Below are 18,497 nucleotides of genomic sequence, written 5' to 3'. Positions count from 1 at the left end.
TTCATAAAACTTTACATCAGGCAATCAGGCCTGACATAAAACATGCTTACTCATGATGTCAGCATGTCATCATGTACTGGGTTCACTTTTTTAATTGTTTTTCACAATGTTTTGCACCAGGCAATCAGGCAGTGTCTGCATAGATGCTTTTAAAGTATGCTAGACATGAAACAGGTAGTGTTCTTATATCTGATGTTCCTGTACAGAGTTAATGCATGGAATCTGCATTCAGGAAACTTGACAAAACTCAGTGAAGAATTCCTAACCTGCTCTGCAGATATATGCTTTTTGCAATTCTGAAGATGCATATATAATAAGTTTTCACTACATAGAATTAATTGGCACCTGAAGGGGTTATCTGGGTCTTTCGTTATATACTAATAAACCAATTCTGCATGGTCAACTGCAATTATGCACCCTAAGCTAATCTGACGTCCCACGTTTTTTGACACAACACAAATCTAGCATATGCACATTGTCTGTAAACCAACTAAATGGAATGGACACGTATCTATGATGTGCTATTAGCATACGTTGACCATTAGTGGCTAGACAGCCAGTTTGTGTAAAGAAAAAGAAAAATGTTATGAATTATAGCAATATCAAGGGCAATGTTTTGTCAAATGAATACCATATTTAGTTTATTCTAATACATGCTCTTTCACCAGAAAAATGGCATAAAAAATGGTATGCAGGTTAGATTCTAGCACGACACAAAAACTTTAACAGTGACGAGCTGTCGTCATCGGCAAAAGGAATGCCTGTAATCCAATCCACTCCCCACGTCAATTTAGCTTTGAGACTGCAATAGTTTTGTGCCCACTCTGCAAGTTCATTACGCTGCCGCGATCTGCAGGGAATTTGAGAAATGCCATATTTTATATGCCGTAGATGGCATCGAAGGTTAGATGCTGTTAATAGATGCTGTGAAAGTGATGATGTGTGATGCCTGCTCCACTGCAGATCAGATAAAATAAATTTTTTTGCAAATTAGAACAAATCACAGTTACTCTCTTACCCTCTTGCCACGAAACATTTTTTAATTAAAAACCAAAGCCATCAGATTTATAAATTCTTGAAATATAATAATTTGAGTTCGTGTTACAATAGAAAACACTGAATTCTTCGTTTCCAGCTCTGAAAATGGAGCACGCATCCCATATGAGGGCACATCATAATTGGATAAATACGGTTCTATGAGCACATGCACTAAACTGGTACAATTAATTGTATGTAAACGAAACTTTAGCTTGGGTTCAGGTTTGATATCTCCATCCAAACAGATGCTAAAGGCATGAATGTTCTCATCTGTTCTCAATCTGTTGCATGCTAGGTTAAACATTGCAGGATCTTCAAGGACACTGTTCAAAACTGTCCAATGACAATGCTATAAGATGAGTAATCATAAAAGTGCATCATTTCTCCTTCTACAGAGAAAATCGTAGTAAAACGTCAAATTTAAAGCACAGAATGTGTGATTTTCTTACACTGAGTTATCTTGTTTGAAGTAACAGCCATACTAAGGGATTCCTTGGCAACATATCACTTGTACAAGAAGGGAAGGCTCACCTGTGAGTGGCCATGATGGGCAACATCAGGGTCATGAGATTTCGACCAACGAAACTGAACAGCCGACATGTTTTGGCGTGAAGACACCAGGTAGGGACCGAAGGACAGATACTGAAAACGTTCAAGAAAAGAGACACATCACTGCATAAGCGTCACGTAATGAACAGACCAACCTAGTTTTCAAACTGTCATTACGTGGACTACAAGGGATGGACTACTATCATTGCCATTGCCCTGCTGGCCACTATCATCAACCAGGTAGCTAGCCACAACCCCATGTGCTTTGAAACAACTGAATGAGCTTGTGGCTTATGATGGCTAGCAGGTTCTTAGAGAGAAAAAATATCCATCATAACTGAGATAGTCCAGTGTTACGAGACACAAATTCTCACACTATGTTCTGATACACTAACTGGCTTTTATATGTTCGAACTTTGAAGCTGCAACTGTATGAAGTGATCTTCACCTTCACTTTAAGCATATCAATTGCTTAGCAAAGGTGGGTAGCGTACTTTAATATGCACAAAGCTTATTCGGTAATGATAGCCTAATCATAGTCTAGCTATTGCTTTAGGTTGCTGTTCACATAATGCCGAGCATTACATGATGGTTTGATGTCATTGCCTAATCAATTTCAAGCAGCACTGTCTTCCTTAAATATACATATGTCCTCCCTATCAACTTACAAGTACTGCATATACATAGAACACAACACTGTGACCTGCCTGTTCATTCAGAGAACATTAAATAAGTCTTTAAATATTTTACTACAAGTATAATACCTATAATTTCTCCCCAAGCTCACATTTTGTGGATAACTTTGCCGACAAACACATTTGCTAGTTGTATACGTCAGTGGTTACCCCAGGTGAAATGAAAAGCAGTTGCGATCTGCTGATGAGGCACACTGAAAAGCAAGCTTGCCCCTACTCTGCATAAGTTCAGACTGACGCATGGGATCCCATGATAACTGCTTCTCCTGACGCTTCTTTTGTGTTATTTATATTACGAGAAGCAAAGGGCTCCTTGCATGGATAGCAGTGCCAGTCTACAGCTAGGCTGGTTAATTTTTTGCCGAAATTTGGGTTAAATTTGACACCTGGGGGGTATTCTGTAAGTGGCCACCTAGCGGACAAGTCTATTTCGTCTGCTGCTGAAGTTCCAATTGGCTGGGCTTAAGCAGACGTCAGATGTAGGCGTGTAGACGTGCCCTAGCCAATCAGCAATTCAGCAGCAGACGAAATGGGCATGTCCAAAAGGTGGACACTCGCAGAATACACTCCCTGCTTTACCAAAGTACACTCAGCATAAATGTTCATGAACCGCAGAATACGAGCAAACGTTAGATCCTAGCCTTTTGCGACCGTAGCCAGTAAAACCATACAACATATTGCTACAGGCTACTAGTACTAGCTGTGATAGTAGTACTAATAGTACTAGTACCACTACTAATACTAGTACACGCTTGAAATACAAATACCAAGCAGCCAAAATAGTCAGGTTTTTCTTAAATCCACAGTTCACAAACTTCGGATGCCAACTTCACTTTTGTTATCACAACAGACAGGATAGCGAGTACAACCTCCATGAAATATATGAGCATTAACAAAACAAGTGTGAGCTAAAGTAGGTTATTGCAGTAGCTGTGACCCCACTCCATCTGCCCATACAATGTCTGCAACACGAATGTTTGCAAGCACGATGCTTATTTAGAGACAGCTGCATTTACCTGTCCTTCTTCCGGTCGATGAATGCCAAGTAGCGACAGCATGTCCATCGCGTCACTGCCATCGTTGAGGGGCAGCAGCTGACGGTTCCCGGATGTGTGACGTCGGCGCGAGGAGTCTGCCTTTGTCTCGGGCCTGCGGGTGGTGGGGATTTGAAACGAAGAACAAACGATCAGGACTCACTCTCACGTCCCCTGATGGCAGACGGTGCTGCAAAGCACGTGGAGATCACACCACGCAGCGCATGCCCATTAACAAGAAGGCATCACCTGGCATATCTTTTGCAGGCAGTATCTTACGACTGGGCAACTGAGTAAAAAAAGAACGATCAGGACTCCTTGGCATCTTGAGACTACGCATGCTTTAGAGTTTTGATTCCAGTTGACTAAGAGCCTCCCAAATTGTTTTCTATGACTTGTTCCTTCACCGAATCCCATAAGAGAATTTGTATGGTATCGTATCAAGGCTATGATGCAGGAAGTCCAGTTGAGTGTACTTATACAGAGCAAGTGATTGTGCCATTTCATTATAGTGCTGCATGCAGTTAAAGTGGCGTCACTTTCTGCTGTATCCTAATATGGGCTAATATCAGAATAGCAAACTGAATGAACTTGAAACAATTTGTAATTAGGAGGACACATTAGCTTGGGAAGAACTTGTTCAAATAAATGTAAAATTTAGAATTCTTTTCCGAAATAACCCCTGGGCCGACCTTAATGAAATTTGTTGCACTTGAGAAAGCAAGTTAAATTCTAGTGACTGTAGGACGAATTTTAATTCAGGGCCTAAAATTTTTTACAAGAATCTAAATTACTGGCAAAGCAAAAAAAATGTTAGCCCAAAGTTTACAACTTTATACCTCTGCATCAAAAACAGGTATCACAGTTCTGTAAACTCCATCTGTTAGATGCAGACATACTTGGTACATTCATTTACAGCTCATATGAATTTGTTAATGTTTACAAGCATTTTGCAAAAGTCCTGTTCACGAAATAGCATCATACTTTACAGGGATGTGTAACATATCAATTTTGTACACTTTAGATGTATTATTCAATGCAGTTTTCGAAATTGTGATATTTTCCATTGCTGAGCTGCACAGTTGTAAACTTCATAGTTGCAGTAATCTAAATTTTGCAATTTTTAACAATATTTATAAAGATGATGGCCCAAATCGAAAATCCGCTTCCAACAGTCACTAGAATTTAGCTTTTTTTCTATTAACTGTAACAACACTCATCAGTGACAGTGACAAGAACTTTATTAGAGTGTCCTGAGAAACTCGATTGGGGGACCGAAAGCTCCCCGATCAAGTTGGTGGCTCCGCCCACGACGGGACAGGGAGGTGGTGACTCTCCGCGACGTCGCGGGCCCTCTGGACAGCCTGTAGTTGATTTGTGAAATCCGAGCTCTTCGGCAAGGCATCGCACTTGCACTTGTTATGACAGTCGGAGCCCGCGTTGTACGGGCACAGCCAGAGCATGTGGTCAAAGGAGCAGCACGCGTGGCCGCATTTGGAGCATGATCGCGGGAAGTTCGGGTCTATCTAACTAAGTGCTCTTGGGGTGAGGTAGGATGTCGTCTGTAAAAGCCTGAAAGTAACAGCCTGAGCCCTGTTCAGTTTTGGGCTGGGGGGAGGGAATTTCCTCCTGCTGTCTGTAATGTGACGTAATTTCATGAAAGGTCGTAAGACTCATCAAATTCGGTTTTATGGTTGCCGAGAAAAACGATTTCTCCTTTCCCATGTATTTAAATAGGAGGCCCAGGGCAAAAATTTCCTTTAACAGCACCACAGAGACAAAGACAACATGGAACTGAGATGGGATACAGTAAGTTAACAGCCAAGTACTTAGCGGAAACATTCACAAGATATGTACACTAAGGTTATGTTGCAATCACGTGACCGCTACATGTGCATGAAGGCAAAAGACAACATTTAGCGGCACATAAACAGGCCGGGTGAGGGCTAGCACGAAGAGAATGTAATCATCTGCACAGCAAGAAAGCATTAGGTTCATTCGGTTTAACGTAAAGTTAGCGACATTCATATGAGCACAGAATTTTTCAACCTATAAAAACATTTAGGTACCGCGTTTTCGGGCCCATGCATCACCTTAAGAACAGAATCCGACAGCTCAAGAAAGAAACGGCATCGGAGTGCAAGCTAAGTAACTTCCTATGATCAGAAGAAAATTCAAATGTACACAAGCATGAACGCATGTACACATACATGCAGACGTCCAATGTTCACTGACACCACGCCATCACAATGGGTCGGCCACACACTCGCATCGGATTACAAGGGTGACGAGGTTATTGGAAGGGGGTCGCACACGTGTCGGTCTCGACAGCGTTGCAGAACGTCGCGGGCCGCTGCTGCCTCGGGGGCGACGCTTCGCGTCTTGTCGTGAAGCGGCCACAACAAAGGAAGTGACAGAGCTCACGGGAAGCCGTCGGCGCTGGCTGCGCACCGGCGCGCGCGACCTTTTTGTCTGACGAGCCGCTAGCAAGAGAATGGCCGCTGCCACCCACCCCCATCCCCCCAAGAAGCAGTTTTCTTGACGGGCCGTCAACCGCGCACGTGTTCTCCGACGCGAGGACCACGTGACCGTCGCGTCGCGTACGCTACGCACGGCGTACGTTATAACCTGCGTCTACGGTACATCGTTCTTTTCGCTTTTATTCGTCTGTTTTTTTTTATGCTTTCCTTCATGCCGAAGAAACCCTGCTACGGCGCGCAAGAGCGATGCCAGCACCTTATATCGCGGCAACGTGGAGTCACCTTTACAGCAACATAAACATTGATTGATTGATTGACTGACTGACTGATCCCAAGGCAACACAGAGGGCCTATATAACAAACACCGCAGTAGTCAAGGGCTACGCGTCAATTTTCACCACTGAACCCGTGCCCGCGGCGGCATATAACGCCGCGCACGCTCGCCGAGCCGCGGGCCTCGGCCGATGAACTTCGGTTAACCCAGGCCCGACTTTTCGTGAGCGGTTCATACAGCGGCTCAAAGCAACGCCCGAAACTACGAAGGACGTCGTAGTGGTAGGAGGGTTTCGGATTTGCTTGGTTCTTTGCTCGAGTGCCCGAAGATCAATGTGCAAGTTTTTTGCGTTCCGCGCCCCCAGTGGCATGCGACCGCGAGCTGCGGTCGGGATCGAATGGAGAACGCGACGTCGTCCTCAACAGTGCCAACGACAGCGCTGGGCCAATCCAAAGTTCAAGCGTCGAGAGTATAGCGGCGCAAAAGTATCGTTAATTTGACTATCGATAGTATGGATATTTTTCTGAGTGTATCGATAATGTAAAAAAAAGAACGCTATCAACAGTAGTAACAGTAGTAGTGTCGATAGCATTATGATAGGACCGCTATTGGCAAGTGGTATATTCGATACCTTTGAAATTATTGAGTGGCGATATTACCCGATTTCTTTGCGCTAACTGGGCATCAGTATAGTATTCAGTTCGATCATGCATTTGGGAACAGGGAAAACGTTTTTTGTTGCAAGGTTTACGCGCGGAACATCCCGTGATCTTACATTATCGATATTGCACTATCGATGGAGCTATCGATCTTTATCAGCAGTGCGCTATCGATGGTACTATCGATCGTTACGCATCACTAGTTCAAAGACGCGCAGTGGCGAGCTTAAGGATAAAAATAATCCGCTCTCGCACTTTTAAATTCGCTAGCTAGGCTCGAGAAATATTCACGCGCGATGTATTCTCTTGCGTAATATTTATTATTATTATTATTAGTAGTAGTAGTATTATTTAAGTTTAGTATGTGCGTATACCAGCACTCAGACCTGAGGGTTGTACCTGGGCACATTAACACAAACAACATTGGTTACATGATAGATAGATTGATTGATTATCAATGCGATAGCGTTAAGGGCCCCATGTCGCACAAAATACGGCGTCGGCGTCCAACATCGGACGTCGCTTCGGCAAAAGGAATTTCGAACCACCCAGGCCCTCCATGTGGCGCAGGGAAATTACTGAACTAATGGAATTTCTCAAGGTTAAATACGTGGAAAAATCGTAAAGTACGACTTACACGCAAACCTACAGACACGATAGCGTCGGAATGTAATTTAAATGCAAGAGAAAACATGATTCTGTTACGCGGAAACTCAAACGCAAACCCCTTTTAACGCGATAGCGTTTTCCAGCTGCCGTTTGATGTCTGTCCTTAGTAGGAGTTGCGCGGCCTTTTCGGTTCCTTGCACACTAGATTAGATAGATAGATAGATAGATAGATAGATAGATAGATAGATAGATATATAGATATATAGATATATAGATATATAGATAGATAGATAGATAGATAGATAGATAGATATATAGATAGATAGATAGATAGATAGATAGATAGATAGATAGATAGATAGATAGATAGATAGATAGATAGATAGATAGATAGATAGATGAACCACAAAGCCCGCCTTCGTGCATAGCGTTCGCCGCCAGCGCTTCCCGTTGAACATCACGGTTGCGTAAGCTGCAGTTGCCGGGAAGCGTGAGAAGCAGTCAGGGACGTTTGAATGCCATCGCGTTCCACTCTCAAAGGCTCCAAATTTTTAATAAGACGGGACGGCAACCGCCTTCGGGCGGGATGCGCAGCAAGCTTAAAGCAGGTGACGACGCAAGGAGGTTCGAAGGAAAGGGAAACGAAACAAGAACGCATAAAACCGTGAGAGAAAAAAGCGAGTGCCGAGCGCCGGATCGATAACTGGAGCGCGCATGTTGATCAAACAGGAAGGTGTAACAAATAAAACGCGAATGAGCGTGCTATTTCAGTGTCTGACGCATCAAACACGCTGAAATTGAGGGGCCATGTCGGGAAAAGGAGAAACACAAACTTGAAAAGAACGCGCAATTGTGCAAGATACACGGACTGCACCGAGACTGCCGCGATACCCTCGAAATAAGAGGACGGATATCATTCCGGTTCTCCGCAAACGTGCGCACATATTTCCCCCCACTTTGGTCATTGCGAGCACTGCTGCCGCAACATATTTGTTGTTGCAAACGTTATCGTTGCCACTAAAAGTTATTGCAAACGCTATCGTTGTCACAAGACCATCGCAAACGCTATCGTTGTCAAAGATCGTCATCGCAAACGCTATCGTTGCCAAAGATCGTCATCGCAAACGCTATCGTTGCCAAAGATCGTCATCGCAAACGCTATCGTTGTCACAGATCGTCATTGGAAATGCTATCGTTGTCATATATCGTCATTGCAAACGCTATCGTCACAGATCACCATTGCAAGCGCTATCGTTGTCACATATCGTCATTGCAAACGCTATCGTCACAGATCATCATTGCAAGCGCTATCGTTGTCACAGATCACGACTGCAAACCCTATCGTTGTCACAGATCACCACTGCAAACGCTATCGTTGTCACAGATCACCACTGCAAACGCGTTATACCGCTGTCGCGCGTCATCGTTGCAAACGCTATGGCTGTCACATATCGGCATTGAAAACGGCAAAGCATATAGTCATATCAAACGATCCGAATCAGGCCTTTCAGAGTAGTCGAGGTAAACGTGATAGTCCGCCAATCATGCGCAACAACGCCTACCCTCTTTTATTTTGCTACGATCATCCTGTAAACGCACTTTCATCGTTGAGACAAACTCGCTAATCGCATTTGAAGAAAAAAAGGAAGAAAACCAGTTTCGCGCCCCAGCGAACACCCTGACGCCACAGAGGCGACAACAAATATCGAAGCCACAAGCGCAGGACACAAAGGTTTTACGGGAAGGTTATTTCAATGTGACGCAGTATCTTATAAAATAAAACGGACGTTCCATTCGCTATGCATTTCCTCTTTTCTTCTTAATGCTGCGCGAAGCGCTTAAGTGGGTCATCTTGAGACAGTTGTTCCTGTTTAGCTGCATCAGGCTGACCTCCCCTTTTGATCAGGGAAAACACAAAAATAAAACCTTAAGCTAAAAAAAAGATGTTTCTCTTCTTTCAAACCACACTGACCAGTTAAACCGACAAAATCGGATTGCTGTCTCAAAACAGGCTCAAGATAACCAACACAGTCAGCTCAGAGTTGGACGAAAACAAGGGCTATAAAATTTTTTTTTCAACGTTGCTCGCAGATCCGGCTAGTCAAAATTAAAAAAAATACACGCTGTAAATAAATATTTCACACATAACAAAGCACAATACTACAGCGGTCTTTAACCATAGTGACCTCTGTTAACTAGACAACCCTGCCACTAGTTACGCGGTCCCTTTAAGAACGGCGGAATATGCAAGCCTAACGAGCGAATGGAGAACCCCGCAGAGAGCTCGGGGAAAAAAGCACCTCCCCCCCCCCCTTCCCCGCATTCCGATCGCCGGAAACAGACCCGGCCCGCACCTCGGCATCCAATTCGTCCGCTCTGTAAATCAGGCTTCTCCGCCGAGCGCACGTGCGCGAGGAGAAGCTGCACTTCCAGGGTACGACGACGGGGACGACGAGAGCGAGAGCGAACGAGAGAGAGAGAACGGAGAGTTTGCATCGAATCGATTTCAAGCCCGGCGCGCTGTCGTCAGGCGCGGGGTTTTCGCGCTTAACGCAATCGCTCGCTCTCGGCGCTGATAACGGGCGCTTAATGTCATCTCCCATGACAACGGCAGGGAGTGCTGCAATATCTGCGGCCTTATCGATTTCCACTATCAGCGGGTGCAGCGCCGATTTCTTCCAATTAACGCGAGAACCTTTCGAGAGCGTGAGTATTGCGTAGCTCCGGAATGTAAACAAAGGAAGAAGGGGAAACAAATCTGCATAGTTTTGACGACACAAAAGCAAAGGCTACGCACAACGAGACAAAAAGAAAAGTGTATACTACCTCTCAATACGGCGCGTCTGATGTCCTCATCACCGGCGGGAAATAAACGAAGCTAGCCAAAGCTATATAGCGTGAATTAATTAATCCTTTTGAAACCTGGAACTCGTCGTAAGACCCGGAATTGTTGCCTGATTCGCGAACGAATTGCGCCGTGCTCTTCACAGTCTTCCGGACAGAACAATGTACACAGTAGATCGATGCTCGCCATATTTACACAGCACATTATACGAGATGGGCGGAGCGGTTCCAGAAGTTGACAGAACAAACTTTGTCGGTATGTGCCTGTTAATCGATTCCCCCGATACGAGGCACCAGGAATCGAAAAAAAAAAACAAAAAAAAACGGAGGTATAGGTTCTGGCACCGAATGTAATTCAGCGCTGATTGTCTTTTCATTAGGCGGGTGTTCTTATTTTACTACTACTTTTTTTTTTCTTCTTTTTGTTGAAATACGGACCGTGGGCACTGAGGAAAACTAAAATTTTTGTCGCATCTTCGCCGCCGAAACTGGAATGCAGGAGTGCGGTGTGACAGTCGCGTGGCAGCGACAAAATCGCGAGCTTCGAAAGTTCTTGCGTTTAAGGGTGACGGCAAGAATAATAATAATAATATATGGGGTTTTACGTGCCAAAACCACTTTCTGATTATGAGGCACGCCGTAGTGGGGTACTCCGGAAATTTTGACCACCTGGGGTTCTTTAACGTGCACCTAAATCTAAGTACACGGGTGTTTTCGCATTTCGCCCCCATCGAAATGCGGCCGCCGTGGCCGGGATTCGATCCCGCGACCTCGTGCTCAGCAGCCTAACACCATAGCCACTGAGCAACCGCGGCGGGTGTGACGGCAAGAAGGCCGGGATAACGTAACTATTAAACTACGGGATTAACGTAACTGAACTACTATAGGAGGATATATGCTACAGAAACTATACATAGCCACAAGAGGAACGAAAACGACAGTTTGGGATTCACTTTTATTATTTCTTTCTTTGCTCTCGCGTCCGAATCTCTTCTTGTCACGCCTAACCTTGCAAACCGCGAATTAATTATCGCCAACCAGCTCACGCTTTTGTCTCTCTGTGAAGAACCTGAGGCCGCTACAACAATGCCGGTGAGCACATAACTGGTAAACGCACCAACTTATTCGACCTTAACGAACGTCCATGGCAGTCGTGCTATAACAACGTTAAAAAAAAAGAAACACGGGCTCCCAAACGCACAGAACTCGAAAGGCACTCATGCGAACGAGGCAACGTGTAGGAAAACAGCGATGCAGCAAAATCGCTGCGTCATTACTAAACCAGCTCCGCACTCCCGTGATGCACTTAAAAGGCTTAAGCGAATTGTGCAGAAAGCCTGGCTCACTCTCCGGCGGAGGGCATAGTTAATCCCCCGCACGGATACGGGACTCTGCAATTTGATTGTGCGAGCATAGTTAATCCTACGTCTGGAGGATTTAGTATATAACGAAAGGACTTTAATTCCCGGGACACCATGCTTTAAACATATATGTTCTGCTTCTTTTTCGTAATGAAAAAAAAAATCCTAATTTCGTTAGCTCCGCAATTAGTGGCTCGATACTTCAAGGGGGTTGAATTTTACCGTTATATAAATGCGGCAAATCCCTCGCTGTCCCGATGAAATGAGCGCTCTGCTTGATCGTCCAAATGTCGTTAGGATTTAAATTTTTGTTACACTGGTTCGCTGGTCGCCTGCCGAGATAAATTCCGCGTTTCGCGCGCATGTTAATGAGGTGTGGACCCTGAGTTGAAGCCCCGCGTCTTAGGTCACACTGAGTTCGTCACAGTTCTGAAACAGCAACTAGGGGACTGTCTTTCCTTTTTCTTTAACGAAGTCAGAAGTTTAGCGCGCGATAAGAAAAACGCTCAAAAGCGAAAAAAAGAAAGGGGAATACTCGCGAAGCCACGTTCAATTTTTCCCTTTCACGCCACAGTTTCGTAATTCTTGCCTTCCCGCACAGGTCTGCAAGCAGATGTGATGGTAGAAGCGCCAACGCGTCGTCGTAGATCCTGCAAGTTTTAAAAATCCACGGAAACACAATTCACGCCCCGCTCGCCTTTTCTAGCTTTGATTTACTGCCACGTTAAAAAGAATTCGGAGCCGCCCGAAAAGCACAGTTCCAGATAACGTAGATACAGAGTAAGCCTCCGTGCAAAAAAAAAAAAAAGAAAAAAAAAATCGCCGCAAGTGATGCACGACTCGGAACGTGCGGCTCTTTGGCGTGACCTCCGAGATTCGTCACCGCCCGCAGCTGCCTGCCGAGCACCGAAAAAAATCTCGGAGGCCGTGCACTGGGACTTGCGTCATACTCGCTAACCGTCGTCTGCTTATCCGCTATTCGGAGGCTGCTGATTGAAAAAAAAAAAAAAGGATAACTGTCAGCCCACTACGCGTTTATAACTCATTTCAAAAATAAAATTTCGTTATAATTGGTCATTAACGCCGTTTTAGTAATTAATCTGTTATTCTTTATTACGAGACCACACCCTATACAGCCTTCTGCTTACGGACCTCCTTCTGTATGTTGATTTGCACGATGTCTTGCGTTATGAACCTAATAAACGTGATTCAGATAACTTCAGTTTTCCCTTCCGTGAGACAGAAGCACGTTATCCTTGACGTATGACGTACGCGGCTATGATGCACAGAATGAGTACCTAAATTTTGTTCCCCAGCACAGTCCTGCGACGAGATGCGACGACGAAGCGTCGACGGCTCACGGATGATCGCGCCAGTTAGCTAGTTAACACCATTCGCGTCTCCTTCCTTTTACACTTTGGAGAAAGAAGCAGCCGGCAACCCCGCCCTGCCGGCTTTCGTTTTATTATGCTCGCTCCTTTCTTTTCTTTCTCTTTTCTTTCCGTAAGCCGTCTGCAATGTCTCCCCATTATTGGCGTACGCAATTACGTCACACCCCGAGGCGCGAGCGGTCCCCGTAATCGACGCATTAATCGCTCTCCGCCGATCTAATCTACTCACTCCTCCTCCCGACAACTTTCTTCTCGGCTTGGCGTTACCTTAGGAAGCGGGAGAGTGGAAGGGCGGGAAGGGGGTGATGAACGCATCGATCTATATCGGCGTAATTACAGAGGGACGCGACGCTTTCGCCAGCTGGTGGCAATTTCGATTTCGTTAGAGACATGTTAAAAAAAAAAGAAGAAGAGGGGATACCGCTGATAAAAGTTCCATTATGCGAGGCCCCGAAAGAGATTAACTGTGATTAACAACGTCACAGAGACGAAAGAAGCAAGAAAAAGAGAGGTATAAAGAAAGAGGGCGTTAGAAGCGTTTAAATATAGCGATGTTGGGTTAGTGCGAGCGTTCGCAGTGCGTAGAAGGAGACGGCAGAAGCAAACGCCAAGGGATCGAAGAAAAGCGAGCGTTCCATGCAACGCATAGATCGGTGAGCTGATCGCTTATGGTTCTGCACGACGCAGCGTCTGTTATGTACCATTCTGTCTGTAAGGTAGAGCTGAGCGCTATAGTGGATACATATATGTAAAGGCTTCGCCGTTAAATAAATAAATAAATAAATAAATAAATAAATAAATAAATAAATAAATTGAAATGACATTCAAGAACAACATTTAGTGTAGGCTGATCAAGCATCTTTATTTCACAACTCTACTAGGCAATTTATTTCCGGAGAAACTGCGCAATAACTCTGACTGCCTACTGCTTGCCAAAACATCTGCCGCGAGAGCGTAACAGGGTTGTAGCTTATCATCATAGTTTGTTTATTGGTTACGTGTAGTTCATGTGGTTCTATGTAGTTTACAGCGTTATAGTTCATCCCGTACAGTTTTCCTTTCGTCTATCGCATGCCATCACGTTTGCTAGCCACAAAATGCCGCCCACCCCCCCAAAAAAACCCATAATTTGTCATCATTGACGGTTCGGCCTTACCACTTAAGGGTGACGGTGTTATTTACGGGGCAATCCGGCAGCCTTAAGGATGCTTTTTTTTTCTTTTCTCTTTTTTAACTATGCTCCAGTGAAGCCGCACTGCTGTACGAAATGCAGACGGCATCGGCTCTCAGACCGGCATGGATTGTGTTTAACAACAGGCGCTCAGACTCGCTCCCCTGCCCGGATGAAAACAAATTCGGATCGACGGCAGATCCGACGCTGTTGACGGTTAAATGCCGACGAAGAGGTATGAATTACTTAACGAACTGGCGAGAAGACGATTTCCTCCGGTGTTTCGGCTTCGGAATTGGATTGGGATGAAGTATATAAAGTGGCAGGATTCAATTCAGCAGAGTGAAAAGTCCGAGCCGATTCCCGGTCGAAATAGAGGCCACACATTAGCAATCCGTTGTCTCTCTCTCTCTCTATATCTTAATTCTGGCGACGTGCCACAAGGTGACGCCCTCGACGACGTAAGTGTTGTGTTTGTTCTCAACAGAACGATAATTATGCGTGAAGAAATAAATCTGTGTCCCCGTTGCGTGACACATGGTGCTTCAGCGTTTGAAAATTGGTAAACTATTCACGGAAACGAAGTCACCTCCCATTCCATTCCGATTCGTCCCAAAAAATATGGCACAGTCGCGTTCAAATCGACACACATTTGGCCGTCATTGCGCTCCCCATTTCGAGCTAGCAAACACGGAATGATTCCGGAATCAATCGAATTCTGGGACGACTAAGCAACCCGGATGCGCACATGCGTTATGCGCAACGTCTGAAGTATGTATAGCGTTAAAAAGAATGATTTAAAAAAAAAAGCTTAAGGCTTTACGTGCCAAAACCACGATCTGGTTATGAGGCACGCCGTAATGTGTGTACAGACGACGACGACGAGGACGACAACTCCGGATTCATTCTGACCACCTGGAGTTCTTTAACGCGAGCCAAACGTACTGTATACACGGGCGCTTCAATAGTGTTCCCGAAATGGAGGCACTCATAGGGCCAAACGCCTATAGGGTGCATCTCGATGCGCATCGAGAGGAGGACTCGTCGCGTCGTCTTGTCGCGTTTTTTTTTTTTCACGCTACTTTGAAAATAATTTACACAAAAGTGAAAAACGGTGTAAACGTGTCTACAACTCACGCCCTTGGGGTGTGATTTATATAACCGACACCCGAAGGGTGCGAGTTTAGACACATTTAGACCCGTTCTCACTTTTAAGGGTGTAAATTATTTTACAGTGCAATGGAACGGCGACAGCGAGTTATGTGCTCACGGACAGTGCCGCTCAGGCGGAACATGTTGCCAGACATGCGGCTAACGCCGCACCATTAGCAAAAAAGCGCAACCGCGCCACCATCCGAGAAAAAGGGGGCCGTGATGTCCCCGGCGCCAACTCGGAAAACAACACGACCGCACCGCGTTCGCCGCTGTTTATATCGCTGCAAACGATAATCGCGGAGCAAGGCGCGAGCCGAAAAAAAAAGAATACATACAATGGCGCGCGCTTCCTCCGTTGCGCTGGAGAAGCGCATTATAAACTATATAGGTGCGCTCTCGTCAGCGCAGGATGTTTCCACGCCGGCTTTCCGTATATGAGACACGAAAAGAAAATGCAGACACATAGACACCGTCGGGAAACTGAAAAAAAATAAAGAAAAAGAAGAAAAAAAAACCTTCACAGAAAGAGCACGAAGAGATAGAGACGCCCGTCTTGAACACACACAAAAAAAGAAAAAAAAATGGGAAACGTCCTTTTCAGGAAAAAGCAGCAGGTTTGCGGCGCAAACAGGCAGACGATCTTCTTCCGCATAGCATTTAGCTAGGAACCCTTGAGTTAGACAGGCCGTCTCTCTTTTAGTAGTGCGATAGTATTGCACATGCGAACCTCGCCCGCTTCGTTATAGGTATCCGACTGACGAGAAATGTGGGAATGGTGGGGGGGGGGGGGGGGGAGGCGACTCTGAAGGCAAGTTCAACCGTACGCGGCGTCTCAGATCGCTGCGTACGTAGCTGCCACGATCGAAGAATGCGATAAAACTGGCACGCGGCGCAAGCGTCATATAGGCGTTTCGAAAGAGCGGCGACCTTTCGGTGTACGACAGAAGCGCGCGCGCGAGGCATCGCGTGACCGCGGGTGGTAATTGAGCACTGGGTTATACGCACGCTGTGCCGGAAGACAAGACGTTCAATCCCACCGTCCTTCACGAATTTATTGAAAAGCGTTATAGAAGTAGTTCGGGCCCCCGCTTTGGAGGTGTACATCGGACATTAAACTCTGTGGGCACGTTTAAATAAATAAATAAATAAATAAATAAATATATATATATATATATATATATATATACTCGAGCGCGTCACAGCGTGCCCTAAATCGCGAGTTTGTGAGATCATCGCGCGCTGTCTATAGTTTTCAACAAGATGTTTCAAATCATAATTTACTACGTAGGCATACATTAAGGCCATTTTTCTTTTCTCCGCGGTATGGCAGCAGTGCGTTTGTTCTGACCACGGGAAAACTTCTGGTATAGCGCGGTTTCGGCAGCCCAAGTTTGTCAAAAAAAAGAAAAAAAGTACAGTGGTCTGTTCACTATAGGGTTGAGGATTGTGCGAGTTCGCATATATTGCATTCTAAAACTGGTACAGCGCAACACAGAAAGGAAGACACAAGCGCTCTGTTCTTTCATGTGGCCGGCTCGGTTCGTTTATGCCTTTTCTACGTCTCGATGTGCCGGTTTCAGACAGCGGTAACGTTCCGTCCAGCACTGTCGACTGTAGGTAATTTGCAACTTAATTCGTTGCTTCCGGCCCGTTCTGTGAGCACGTATGCGCCATTGTCAGGCACCCGGGCGGCTTGGCTACTCGCGTGTTGCTATGCGCGTCGCCTCTGATTGGAGGTTCGCGCTGGCAATTTTTCGGTTGCCGCCCCGGATAAATGGGAATCGCTTCCGGAACACGTATCACCTCTTTCCTGGGTTAGCAAACGTATACCGTCGAAGGATCGACATTTGGACGAGTTGGTACTGGTTGAACATCGTGAAGGGGAAGCGCAAGAACACACAGCGTTGTTCTGTGTGTTCCTGCCTTCTGTCTTCGTCATCTCGCGCTGCCCCTTCAAGATGTTCAACCAGTCATCATCATCATCATCATCATCATCATCATCATCAGCCTGGTTACGCCCACTGCAGGGCAAAGGCCTCTCCCATACTTCTCCAACTACCCCGGTCATCTGCTAATTGTGGCCATGTCGTCCCTGCAAACTTCTTAATCTCATCCGCCCACCTAACTTTCTGCCGCCCCCTGCTGCGCTTCCCTTCCCTTGGGATCCAGTCCGTAACCCTTAATGACCATCGGTTATCTTCCCTCCTCATTACATGTCCTGCCCATGCCCCATTTCTTTTTCTTGATTTCAACTTTCGTGAGTTAAACCAGTAGGAAACATATATTCATGGTTGGGTATGCCAGGGGGGAGGGGGGGACAGCGGCGCTCGCGCTGTGTTAGCAGTCTCGCCTTTCGTCGTATCATACACGGACCAGGGATTTCGTGATAAGCCGATGTTCTTCGCTGTCAGTATATATAACGTACGTAACTTGATATTGAGCGATGCATTCCAAACGTGACGTTACGATTTTTTGCTTCTTTATTTTTCGGTGCAGCTCGTCAATTTCCGTTTGTGCGTCTTAAGACAGCCACCAATAAACTCATTTCGTTATGGCGAGCATGCGGTCCTTACACTCTCTAGCTCAAGGGCGTTACCCATGCGCCCAAAGGTAAGAAAAACATGCGTCCTGTGTCAGGCTCACGTGTGTAGCTTTTTTTTTTTCGCGCATTCTTTGGAGTGAAGATATAACGTATGAAGCAACATTTCGACAAAGCACCAAACACTTGTGCCAGCTTGTGGGTCCCATAGATTTCGAGGTCTATTGGAACGCTTGTTAACTTCGTCCCCCGCTAAAGTTGGCGAGATGTCCCAGAGGGTACAAAACCGAAAGTACTTTTGGGACCTGTGCGCATACATCAAATGGGTCTACAGCTGGGCTTTTTGAGACGGGGACGCTAAGACTGTAGCATTGCTTCAGAGACATCAGTCCCCTAAATCTGCGACAACTGTCAACTGGAACGTCAATGCCTTTCGTAGCGCATTAAGCACGTAAATCTCGAAAGTGAAGATGGGGGGGGGGCACGGCCTTAGGAATTCCGCTTCGCAGACTACTGCTTGGCTTCATATTCGAAATTTAAACATGTGTCCTAAAGTGAGTATTTTCATGTTAATTAGTCAACCCGTTTAAATAACTAAGCGGGCATTGCGATATGCCGAGCAAGCAATGTCCACTTCTTCAGGTAATTCACCTGAACAGGCCGAATGGCGATGTTATGCTCCATGCGATTAAAGAAAA

At 45.6% G+C, this 18,497-nt stretch overlaps 1 protein-coding gene across 1 annotated transcript in view; it reads right to left on the bottom strand.

Moving 5' to 3' along the window:
* Positions 1 to 18,497, bottom strand: part of LOC139061011 (CDK5 and ABL1 enzyme substrate 2) — a 139,122-nt gene that overhangs the window by 14,605 nt on the left and 106,020 nt on the right. Inside the window, exons 5-6 of the mRNA XM_070540426.1 lie at positions 3,299 to 3,431; positions 1,570 to 1,680 (exon numbers count right to left, since the gene is read on the bottom strand). Coding sequence (XP_070396527.1) covers positions 1,570 to 1,680; positions 3,299 to 3,431 — 244 coding nt within the window. The remainder of the gene's footprint in view (positions 1 to 1,569; positions 1,681 to 3,298; positions 3,432 to 18,497) is intronic.

This window comes from Dermacentor albipictus, chromosome 6 (assembly GCF_038994185.2).
Source record: "Dermacentor albipictus isolate Rhodes 1998 colony chromosome 6, USDA_Dalb.pri_finalv2, whole genome shotgun sequence".
Taxonomy (NCBI): Eukaryota; Metazoa; Arthropoda; class Arachnida; order Ixodida; family Ixodidae; genus Dermacentor; species Dermacentor albipictus.
The sequence above is the reverse complement of the archived record's forward strand: the minus strand, read 5'-3'. Positions and strand labels throughout refer to the sequence as shown.